The sequence below is a fragment of the Asterias amurensis genome, chromosome 2 (assembly GCF_032118995.1).
Source record: "Asterias amurensis chromosome 2, ASM3211899v1".
Classification (NCBI taxonomy): domain Eukaryota; kingdom Metazoa; phylum Echinodermata; class Asteroidea; order Forcipulatida; family Asteriidae; genus Asterias; species Asterias amurensis.
Genome location: NC_092649.1, coordinates 25,356,586 through 25,368,848, shown reverse-complemented (window position 1 = coordinate 25,368,848; position 12,263 = coordinate 25,356,586). Strand labels below are relative to the sequence as shown.

Genomic DNA, 12,263 nt, shown 5'->3' with positions numbered 1-12,263 from the left:
AACTCCATAAAGCTGCTTAGTACAAATATTTCATGCTTAGCAAATACAGGTTACCAGTCAATCTGTTAATGGATGCTAACAGATTGACTGATCTAACACTAACAGGTTCCCTCACACTATTAGCAGATTTATCTAAGTGTTGTAATTATGTTGTGCTGGCCTGCTCTAAAGTGGGCTGATATGCTTCACTGCAAGCAGAGTCTGTGAGGTGGGTAATTTCATAAAGCTGCTTAGCACAAATATTAACGCTTAGCAAATATAGAGTACCAGTCAATCTGCCTGGTAATGAATGCTACTTCTAATTCCCTTGTACTATTAGCAGATTTATCAAAGTGTTTATGTTGTGCTGGCCTGCTCTGAAGTGGGCTCATGCTTCACTGCAAGAATCTGTCAGGTTGGTAATTTTGTAAAGCTGCTTAGCACAAATATTTCATGCTTAGCAAATACAGGTTACTATAGACGATCTGCCTGGTAATGAATGCTACTTCTATTAGGTTCCCTTGTACTATTAGCAGATTTATCCAAGTGTTACGTTGTGCTGGCCTGCTTTAAAGTGGGCTGATATGCTTTGCTGCAAGCAGAATCTGTGAGGTGGGGGTAATTTCATAAAGCTGCTTAGCACAAATAATTAACGCTTATTACCAGTCAATCTGCCTGACAATATGCAAATGCTAACAGGTTCCCTCATACATAAGCAGATTTTTTAAAGTGTTTTGTTATGCAGTGCTCTAGAAAAGTGGGGCCCAACTTTGGTATACAAGCAAAGTTTGTAAGGGAAATTTATCTGACAATAATCTACGCACACTCTTACCTTTGGGAGCATTGTCTAGACTTTGTTAGTGTTTGTGTGTGTGTGTGACGTGAAATAAAACGACTGTTCAGTGAATGACGCAGGGCGATTGCAAATTACACACTTCCTCTGAAGGAATTGACTATAGTTGCTAGGCAAAAAGACGTAATTTATGATCTTGGTAAAGGCTGTACATAGCATCAGGGAGGTTGAAACATAGTCACTGTTAGCTGGTAATGTAGGCTGTCATTTGAAAAGGTCAACAGTCTGTTTAACCTGGGTGATTTCCTATGATTGCTTAGTGTAGTAGCATTAAAGGTAAGGTTGGGTACCACACAGGGGATGGTCTCGCCACTTAACAACCTGATTAACACAACTTGCGAAGCACAGCAAAATATTGCTTAGCTGAAACTGGATACCAGCCAAAATTTGACAAAGTTCACCTTGGTGCAACTGGTGCCCATTGTTTATATGCTTATAGCAAAGAAATTTGCTAAGCAGTATTTTCCTTCTAAGCAACGTTTTGAAATTGAACCCTGGGGCAAGATCTATTTCCAGACTCCTTCTAAAATCAACACTGTCTGGCACGTTGGGGAATGGAATGATAATGCTTGCATCTGACAGTCCACTAGGCAACATTTAGAGACACAAACACTATTGGTACGGTAATTGTCAAAGACCAGTCTTCTCACTTGGTGTATCTCAACATATACATAAAATAACACCTGTGCAAATTTGAGCTCAATCGATCGTCAAAGTTGCATGATAATAATGAAAGAAAAAACACCCTTGTCACATGAAGTTGTGTGCTTTCAGATGCTTGATTTCGAGACCTCAAATTCTAAACTTGAGGTCTCTAAATGAAATTTGTGGAAAATTATCTTTCTCGAAAACTACGTCACTTCAGAGGGAGCCGTTTCTCACAATGTTTTATACTATCAACCTCTCCCCATTACTCGTTAGCAAGTGAGGTTTTATGCTGATAATATTTTGAGTATGTGTCCACTGCCTTAAAGATATGGTTGGGTACCAAACAGAGGATGGTCTCGCTAATTAACAACCTGGGCCAAGTGTAAGCACAAAAACTTGCCAAGTACAGAAAAATATTGCTTAGCTGAAACTGTATACCAGCCAAAATTCCACACAGTTTACGTTGGTGCCACTGGTGCCCACTCTTTTAATGCTTAGCAAAGAAATTTGGTAAGCAGTATTTTCTGCTAAGAAACTAGACCCTGGAGCAAGATCTAGTTCCAGACTCTGTAACAGACATGACAAACGAAAAAAAAAAAAAAAAACTCAACTTAAACTGTTTGTTTTTGACAAATATTACACGCCACATAAATATTGGCAATTTTAATTCAGACAAAACTACTATTTACAAAAGAAGGAGAAAACTACACTAATTTACATCAACAAATTTAACTGATCACTAACATACAAAACCCTTAAAAAGAAATGGTCAACCCAAAACCATGAATTCTGTTCTGCAAAAATTAGTCACACCAACAATAAATTAAATCATACAAGTTCAGGGCTGTATAGATTATGGATTTGGTTAATTACGAAACTGACCGCTTTGTTGAAGTCATCGAATTTGTCTTTAATAATTGAATGGGATAGAAAAAGTAAACACAGGACTCTTACTATTCTTCTTCTGTTTGTCTTGAGGCAAATCATAACGGTATCCATCCTTAAATTGGAGTGGACAGACTGAAACGGTAAATGCACTTATAGATGGTTTTCTTAAATTATGTCACGGTTATTCTTAGACACTGTTAAGTTAAAACTCCTGAAATAAAAAGGATATTTGTGCACAATGGATCGCCTTGTCATAACTGTGTAAAAAAAAAACATTTGATTTTCTCTGTCTTCTGGTTGTCGTAAGGCAGTCGTATCCAATAATAAATTATTAAGTTCAGGGCTGTATGGATTATGGGTTTGTTGATTAAAACAACTAGCCATACAAGACATCACATAGTTCTTTAAGTGGACGGGACAGAAAAAGTCAAGAGGAACTAAGCTTACTATTCTTCTTCTGTTTGTCTTAAGGCAACTACCATACCCATTGATTTAAATAGAGGGTTTTGTACGAATAATATATGCACAATGGATTGACTTTGAAATCAACCACTCAATCAACCACTCAATCAACCGGGGTTCGCCCAGTGTTCCTGGTCCAATCGGCAGCAAATTGTGCCACAGCACCCTGTAAAGCTATACATGGTGCTATCAGAATTAGGTCTCATAATTCAAAAGTAGTCCCACATTTGGAAGGAAATACTGTATGTTACAGCGCCAGGAGCGTCACTGAGTGACGGACATGTGCGCTATATATTAGATGCCACAATTATTATTATTATTTCATTTGTTTTGCCTCTGTGGTCTATTTAACAAAGATAGTCCTAACTTAGGACTAGTCCTAGGACTCTTTAGGATTTATTAAAAACTTAAGACTCCTTAGTTTTGACGAGTAACTCGTCCTTAACGAAATAAGACAAGCCTTAACTCTTTGTGAAATCCACCCCTGAACTTAAGCGTATCATATCCGTACCCCCCCCACCCAAAATCTGAAAAACCTTGCATGAATAATATTTAAAGATAAAGGTGCAACTTGGTTGCAGTTTGTACATTCAACTTGTTACATTTATAAACAAAATATCCAGTTAATTATTTTGGAATAAAACAAATCCATGAGAAAAGGCCACTATAAGTGTTTTGTAAAAAAATGTCAAATATTTTGCCTATAACGGTAGTGACATTGACATACTAGCTCAACCATTTAATATCTGTACCTCTTAACATTAAACGTTTCAAGTAAAAAAAAAACATTGTTACTCGATACTCAAAGCTGGCAATAAAACTGCCTGTCTGTTGTCACTTGACTTTCTCGGTCACCTGACTCTCCTGGGTCAACCAACCCACTGGTCAATTAACTGTTTTTAACTGTCCGACACTCTCTCATCAGCTGACTCTCTGGTCACCAGACGCTCTTGGGTCACCTGACTCTCTTGGGTCACCTGACGCTCTTGTCAGCCAAATTTCTGTAATCACTTAACTCTCTAAGATTATTTAACTTGCTGTAAACGCTTTCTTTCTCTTTTTTATCTGATTTACTCCAGACAGCTGACTTTGTCTTTCTGACCAACTGACTTTGTAAAATGTTATATGGTTACCATACTTCTCTCGATCATCAAAATATTTATTTCTCATTGTGCACACTTCTTTCCATTTTGAAATGTTCACGTAAGCTTTTGCTACTTTCTGACACTTCTGCTGCGACACAAAGCATGTGTGGGTTCCAGCATTTACCATACGGTCATACATGTATTACAAAGCATTATGGCAGGACGAACCAAAAGAGCACCAGACTAACCATCCTGTGACAGCTTGAAGCATTTCATTCGTCATCAATCACCCATAATATATTGACTCCGGACATTCCAAGATTGACACGTCTAAAGAAAAAAGAAAGACAGAATTATACTAATATAATAATACAAATATTTCAAACAAACTTTATCATGTCACCACTCAGTAATATGTTCAAGGAACACCAAAACTATGATGCTTTATTCTCGGTTCAATTATTGAATCAATTAAATTGTTTGTGGAACCCACTACTAAGTTGGCTGTCAGGGCTGAGCGGTCTAGGTGGATGAACTTAACTTTTGAAAGTTCTGAGTGTGAGTTTGAATCCTGGCTTGGTCTGTCACAAGACTTGTGTCATTGAGCATGTGTCATTGAGCATGACACTGTATCATAGATGCTTCTCTCCACCCACTTTGATAAGTTGATTGACAAGAGAACTTCATATTAAATGAGCTTTTGAGTAGCTTGACTAAGATTTAATGAGCAGGCTTTAGAGTTTTAGTGTTTAAGTAAACTTTACTTTATCTAGTCCATCTTAAGATGGTCTCCACCCATTTTGATAAGTTAATACATTCAGTACCGTCTCAAGTATGTGAAGTAACTTAACAACTTCATACTAAATGAGCTTTCGAGTAACTAAGATTGGATGAACAGGCTTTAGAGTTATAGTGTTTAAGTAAACTTTATCCAGTCCATCTTTGTATGGACTCGCCCCCATTCCCCTCCCCCAAGTTCTCCTTTCTTCAACCTCTTATGACTGTCTGATCTGGACTTTGGGTTATGAATTATCTGAATACTTAATGTTTGATTTTGTAAGCGTGTAATGTTTACTTTTACCTTGTGATTCTACCAACCATACTTTATGTTTTTAAACCAAAATATAAAAGAACATAAATTTCTCTTTCTCACTACCAGCCCCTCCCAGATTTCTGAACTTGGAGGAAGTGTTAATAATGATACTAACCCCAGCATGCCATGCTCCTTGGTTTTCACATGATGCAGAAACAGCAGGATGGCCTGAAACATGTTGCTGCGACCCTGTGGTGATAAATCAACAAAAAAGCATGTATTTGCATTCTGAGTACTCCCAGTGAGTCCTGGTCCATGTATTGTCGCCAGAAGTGTCGCTTTATCCATTTCAGTTCCATTGCTTCATCCATTTCATTTCCATTGCCTTTGTTCCAAACTTTTCATCACCCAACATGGTGGGTCCTAAACACCTCTATCCTTGATCTGACTGGAGTAACTCATATGTACACCAAGCTGTGAGTGCATCCTGCCAGGAGCAGTATGTGTGGATTGGATTTTGGATGTTCAGTCCCCATCTAATTACATGGATTTTCTCAGGAAAATTTCTCTGGGTTTTGTTCTCTCACACATGTAAAACTTTCCTAGCCTTCTATCTCTAGGACCCCGGTTCAAATCCTGCCGGGGCTCTGTGTGGATTGGGTTATCAGTCCCTACCTGACTGCGTGGGTTTTCCCTGGAATAGTTCTACAGGGTTTTCCTCCCACATCTAAATCTGAATCTTCAATTCCTTGTCTTTCCCCCATGGGATTCTTCGCCCGTATATTGTTTTAGCTCCCTTTTCTAAGAATCTTTGGGGTCACAAACAGAATGTTTACCTTCGGCAGATCCCAAGTGTCATCACCGATGATCAATTTGTAATGTGGAGGGTTAATTTTGGTCTGAAACAACAACAGCTGGTCCTTCTTCTTCAGATCTGCACAGCAAGAAACAATCACATTAACAAAAATAACAGCTTATCGCTTTGCACAGAGCAGACAGTCGGAATTATGCAAGTTAAATTTCAGACTTTGCAAGCTGCAGACAATAACTAAAGGTAGTCTTATTTGACCAACATCCTTGGTGTATCGAGTAGTTCCCCACATAATGAAGAAACTGATTTTGTTTTTCTAACCTTATTTAAGCATTTTACTTTCCAGAAGACTTTGTTGGGGTCAATACGTCAGTTCATAAACTAATTTTTGCACTTGTTTAAGCAGCTAGAAATTTGTGTCAGATACTCCTTGTGTTCTAAAAAATCAACCACAACAAGTTACCAGCCAAAATATCACGCCAAACTTTTCCGACTGGCAGAAAAAATGTTAACATGGTCATGCCCACCTCCTTCAGAAAAACATTCACATATAAACTTTTCCTATTTGTTCATTCTTTGATACCTTTGTTAATAAATGTTAACGCTAGCAGGAAGATTGGTTGGATTTGTACCTGGTTTGTCAGGCGTCTTCATAAAGTACTGACTGGCAAAGGTTTTTCCATCGCAGTACTTGGGATCACTGGGAAGTTGGAAGTCCAAATACGTACACAGCATATGCATCACCATCTGAATCAAAATAGAAAAGCATTTTGAATGATAAAATCATAAACTTGACACTCATGTCCTTGAACAAGGCACTTATTCATACCTGCTTCATAAAAGGTTGGGAACATAGTGCATTCTGCTCTACCAGCCAGGCTCCTAGCGGATGATACCCATGCCTACATCCTTACGGACTGCGAAGGGGGTATCCTGTTTCAGTTTTCCTTCCACATCTAAAACTTTCTGTGTTTTCTTTGCTTTCTTTTCATGGTGTTTGTATTCCCTTTTGGGAGTTTGCTGATTTCTCTTGAGATGGGAGGAACAAACAAACAAACATACAAAACATTACCCCGCTGTCATTTGGAAGGTCCTCATCCCATTTCCGTCCTTTGAAGTCTGCTCCTTTGTTCCACCGGAAGTCACTTATACATCCCCCTGATGCTAAGTCTGTGCCAAGATTAAAAACAACGATGTACTGATTAAGCCGTGTGAGTTAAAAGACCAAGAAATGTTTCAAAGATCTTGTACAACCATTGAAGATGGAGGTAATTAAATAATGTGGGTTGTGATATTTTCTTCACAAAAACCCTTCTGTTTTCTGTGTGAAGATAATAAAAATTAAAAAAAAAGCAAGTTTCAACTATTTACTTAGGAATATTTCTCTACATGATTGCAAAGATTTCAAACCAAGTCAGTGTTTTTTTTACTGTGTTCCAACCATTGTGCCTTCCCTTGAAAAAAGACCCTCAAGCTAAAATATAAAGCTTATATCTCCCTCCAAGAAGTTGACTTGCCTCGCATTCTCTGCACAACATACTCCTGATTGACCGAGACATCCAGGTAGGGCAATACCATTGATAACGTGGGGACAAGTTGTCTCTTTGTGAGGGAAACTTGACGTAATGATGATATGCTGACTTCTAAAATTGGGAATGAAATCAAAGTCAAAGATAAAAAACTATGATACATGTAAAAGAAGTTAGCAAAGGCTTTTTTCCCTGGACAGGGGGAGAGGGGATATAAGGTGAAAGGGAGAAAAATAAATGTAGGTAAAAAAACTGTGAGGAGGTTAAAAATCTACAATTTAATGATTTGTTTCTTTACTCTGTACTTTTCTCTCAGCTGGCTGTTTGTCCAACAGTAGACAATTTTGACAAATAAACCAAAACTTGAAGTATTCATGAAAGCCTACCTCCAATCTGCAACTCTGCCCTTCCAAGTTTGGTCAGGGTGATATTCAACTCATCTATCGCTCGCACCAGAGGTACCAAGATCGTCTGAGATATCCACTGAAAAAAGAACAGCCCAGTCAAATATTTAAGAGTTAATAGAAGCTGTGCTAACTGTTTTCCTTACTCCCTACTTCCAATCTGATTGATCAGGAAAAACCTCTAAGCATTTTTGGTGTAATGAGTTAGAGAACAAAACAACACACATAGTTTCTTGAACTTCTTGGAGACACAAGTAAAAGTAAAACATCATCGCTGACCTGTAAAATATCCTCATATGGAGGCATTTCTGGCTTTAGTTTTACTTTCTACAAGATTGGGCCAGACTTCTATCTCTTGATTGAGTTTTCTGTCCCTACCCAACTGCGTGGGTTCTCCATGAAATATATCTCTGCTTTTTCCCCCCCTCCCACATCTAAAAATAAAACCTCCTTCCTTGTCTTCTCTCCATTGGGTTCTTCTTGTACAGTGATTACGTTGGCTTTTCTGAGAGCCATTGGTTTCACAACCCAAATAAGAACGAGATGGAAAATTCATGCAAAAAGGTCAGGGTTCAATTCCAACCCGAGGTTACCAGTGTATTGTTTTTCTCAGGACTTGGAAAGCAGGGAATATGCATGTATACACTTTATGTAGCTGTAGGACTAAAATTGATATGACATGCCATGAGGTCTTACCATACGAAGATTGGCCGTCCACAGGTCTAGTTGATCCCTCCTCACATCCACCCGTCCCCAGACTGTATCAGCGCCGTACGTTGACGGGTAGTCAGGGTCATCGCTACGGGACGCAGGTGACTGGGGTGACCGACTAGCCAACTGGTATTGGAACTTACGCAGGAAGGGTGTGTAGTCGGTTGCCGTACGGTTGTAAGCCCAGAAGGATGGACTGCCACTAGGGGACGACTCATTGCTCCCTGCATCCAAATAAGAAGATTGATGAGAGAAAAAAATTACCAAGTTCGGAAAAGATCATAGAGTAATCAAAGGTGATAAATCCTATTAGTATATATGCACCTTTACTCTTTCTCTTTAAAGATTGATTGTATTACATTACACTCGGCAGCCACAAGAATTACTTTTGAAAATATTGAAACAGTTGGATTCAAGGTAGCAGCTCTGAAACAAACGATTGCTTAATCGGGTCTTGAACTTTACTCTTGAAGGAGTACAGCCGTTTCCCTCTGGTAAAGGGCACTTCTATAAGGAAAGCAGAAACTTGTATCGGACCTTTGCAAAGGGCACCACAGCAAAAGCACAGGGCACCACGGCAATTGGTTTGGGTGCCGTGGGTCATTTCAAGGCCTGCTGCATTGCATTAACTTTCAATAATCCCTACCTGCCTTGTTTCCACTGGTAAACCTGCCTGGTTCAAAGATTTAATTTAACTTTCCGGCACCATTTATACAATATTTAGTCACATTTTGTTGCAACTTACCGAGATTGTATTTTCTCTCCTTTTCTTCCACAGATTTTAGATATGAATTAAGAGCAGCTGGATCTGTGATGATTTCATCAGATGTTACTGTAAACACAAATAGAGACATGAAGAATTCAACGAGAGAGTGAAAGACTTTTACCTGCTCAAGAAGTAAAACTGACGATAGTTTTTAAATAAAATATGTGAGTGATTGTTCGTTTGTTTAGATCAACTCAAATCAAAGGAACTTGGCAAACTAGGACAAAACTGCTTTCTTACATGGAGAGTGTTTTACGGGAGAAGACTGGTGCCGAGATCTGAGGAGCATACTGTTGTTACTGTCACGTAGAAGTGGAGAAGGCGAGATACCCGACATGGGTGTGTGAGGGCTACCGTGCGGCGTCTGTCAAGCAATAATTAAATGTTAAATGGGAACATTGAATCACAATATAAGAGGGATTGAAAACTGTGTTGTTTGAAGCTTTGCATAGTGTGGATCAACGGGAAGAAACTATAATTAAATAGTCAGCTTGCGAGTATCCTTGTTTACTGTTCAAAATGTCGAGATCAAATCAACTCTTTTCAGACCCAACACTCCCAGAAACGAGATTTACACATGGTGTGTACCCTCATGTTTACTCTATATATTTATAGTTTTCTTCCTATGCGTCCATCAGTATGTATTCAACTTCAATAGCTACCATTTTCTTGGGGTGATATTTAGGTAGTTCTTTTCTCAGTTTACAGCAAATTTGGACACCTTGTTTTTACATTCTGGGTCATACATATTTTCCATTAGATTCACAGATTAGACATACCGTTCTATTGAGGGAATGCTGGGGTGTGGCGTAGGGGCTTCCCTGCGACACAGACAGTGTTGAAAACACCGGGGAGACATGGTGCGACCTATCACTGCCCCCCTGTGGTGTGTTGTAGATGCTCATTGGAGGCGTGCCCAGTGACGGGTTGCAGGAGTACAGGTATGTGCTAGAGGGTTGAATGGAAGGGCTTCCACTCTTGGCTCCGTACTTGTTGAGGTTTGCAGGTGCCGAGGTCATCCGAGGTCTGAAAGGAGTGGAGCTCTTAAATCCTACAGCTGTTGGATAAATTAGCAGGGAGAGAAATTTTTGAAGGGACACCTTGTCACTATTATGAATATGATTTTATATGATGTGGTAATCTTTAACTTTACTAATCTGACAGTAAGTGGTGAATTTATCAACACAGTTGCAGTTAACCCTCCTAACTTCATATTATCAACTACAGTTGGATAAAGTATACCCCCTTGTAATCTGATAACACGTGAAGGTATCGTCTACACAGTACACAGTTAACCCTCCTACTATTTGACTACTCAATATCATCCACTACGGTTTGAAATTATGGATAAAGTATACCAGCTTGCAATCTGATAACATGTGGTGATTGAGTCTTAACAGTAAACAGGTAGTTCTGTGCAGTTGTACCAACACAAGCTTTTTTAGAAAACGTTTCCACTTGGGACTGTGACGTTACCTAGTTCCTTGACCTTACCATTTTTGTTCACTCCCAACAGATCTCTCTCCTTTGGGGATAGCTGGATCGGCTGATGAGTCCATTGTAGTATGGGAATGGCGTATCTAGCCAGGTCAATCAGAGTGTTAATACTGAACAAAACAGCTAAAAAGAAGGCTGGATACCATACCCACTCAGGTTGGAGGTTGAAGAAGTCCGCAACCGAGTGAAAAATTCTGCAAAAAAAAAAAACAACATAAAATGAACCCAATTGTTGATTTAACAGAAACAAGTCAATTGACTTAGTAGGGTCAAACTTGCATGTTTATATACTCTAGCGAACCACACAATCAGCCTTTCTTACGCCCTCGAACAGGCTGGTCCTGGAGAGAGCACAATATAAACTCAACAAACTATTATTATGTTAACGAACACAAATCTGTGTCATTTATACTCTAAATTTATTGCCTTTTCACCTACATTTCTATAAAGCACAGCAGAGCTAGGATGAGATTAAGTAAGCCCCATGAGAGAGCTAGCCGTGACTCTTTACTGGCACTCTGCCTCTCCAATGCCTTCTCAGCGACCGGGGTGGTGGCATGCCCAAGTCTGTTCCTCATAGTCATGACGCCTTAAATAACGCAATCAGCAAGAACTGTTCACGAAACCACTGATCTGAACTGAAATGAGATATAAAGTTAATAAAAAGCACACAGTTAAAACCACAAAACTCAAATCTCTTCTCAAAACTTATGTTATGACTTTTTGTTGTTACAGTTTTTCTTTTTTCAAGGACTAATTTTGTTGTGTTTGCTTTTCTCAAATTATTTTGCTTTGTTTTGGGTTTTACTGCAGCTGTGTCTAGAACACCAAGCCCCACTTGTCAGCTTGTGTGGCCAAGGCTAGCTGAATCCAGGGATAACTTTCCGTATGGCGCCACCACTTTTTCACTCATTTTTACAAAAAGGGATATATCAATCAGGTAAATTAGATACTATATTATTTTATTTCGAATGAAAAAGTGGTGGCGCCATACGGAAACTTTTCCGAATCCAGAATTTTTTTATTTTGGGTTATTTCTTGGCTGCTTGATGAAATGGTATGGACGTGTGGCTAATGATTCAGCTAGCCTTGGCAAATCAAATGAAATGAAATTAGTAAACTTGCATTCTATATGCACTCACAGTGGAGTTTGATACTGTTATTTTAGTGTCTACTGAATAAAATGAAAGTTAATTTCAGTTGATAAAATGATACGGCTCATTCTCAGCTCACCCAATCATTCATTCAAAGAAGGATGATAATATCTTACTCAGCTCGATCGATGTTTCAAGGAAGTTCAAACAAATACAGAAGAGCTATCAAATCAATTAACATAAGAAAAACCACAAACTCAACAGAAAAACTAAGACAACGAAACACCGCTGTCATCCCGTTAACACGGAAAACCAAATTAATCATGTGTGTGTATCCGAACTTTTCAATTTTGTTTAGCAATGTTGAATAGCGCCACCAAGTGACAATATTTGTTCAGCCCCAACGGTTTGCACGAGGGACTGGAATCAAGTTTAATAATTCACCGTAGCAACAAGCAAAGACGTGCCGTAAATTTGTAACATATTCCTCCACCAAACCAGTT

General features: G+C 38.9%; 1 protein-coding gene across 4 annotated transcripts; it reads right to left on the bottom strand.

Moving 5' to 3' along the window:
* Nucleotides 1–2,116: 2,116 nt before the first annotated feature.
* Nucleotides 2,117–12,123, bottom strand: LOC139933902 (transmembrane protein 209-like). 4 transcript variants are annotated; one of them, XM_071928136.1, is made up of 14 exons: nucleotides 11,900–12,123; nucleotides 11,105–11,304; nucleotides 10,664–10,860; nucleotides 9,949–10,226; nucleotides 9,410–9,533; nucleotides 9,149–9,235; nucleotides 8,389–8,627; nucleotides 7,675–7,771; nucleotides 7,277–7,402; nucleotides 6,832–6,929; nucleotides 6,392–6,506; nucleotides 5,785–5,882; nucleotides 5,124–5,197; nucleotides 2,117–4,245 (listed from the first exon to the last, which is right to left on the bottom strand). In XM_071928136.1, the coding sequence occupies exons 2-14, from the start codon at nucleotides 11,248–11,250 to the stop codon at nucleotides 4,188–4,190; spliced, it is 1,737 nt and encodes a 578-aa protein (XP_071784237.1). In that variant the 5' UTR covers nucleotides 11,251–11,304; nucleotides 11,900–12,123; the 3' UTR covers nucleotides 2,117–4,187. The 4 variants fall into 4 exon arrangements, with proteins under 4 accessions (XP_071784237.1, XP_071784234.1, XP_071784238.1 ...); XM_071928133.1 differs by having other exon boundaries at nucleotides 11,105–11,299; XM_071928137.1 differs by having other exon boundaries at nucleotides 11,937–12,123.
* Nucleotides 12,124–12,263: the final 140 nt, after the last annotated feature.

Coding starts and splice junctions, on each gene's coding strand:
- LOC139933902 (XM_071928136.1), bottom strand. CDS start 11,250: ATGACTATGAGGAACAGACTTGGGCATGCCACCACCCCGGTCGCTGAG. Junction 10,861..11,104: donor CTGCTGTGCTTTATAGAAAT/GTAGGTGAAAAG, acceptor TTTTTTTTGCAG/AATTTTTCACTCGGTTGCGG. Junction 5,198..5,784: donor ACACTTGGGATCTGCCGAAG/GTAAACATTCTG, acceptor TTATCACCACAG/GGTCGCAGCAACATGTTTCA.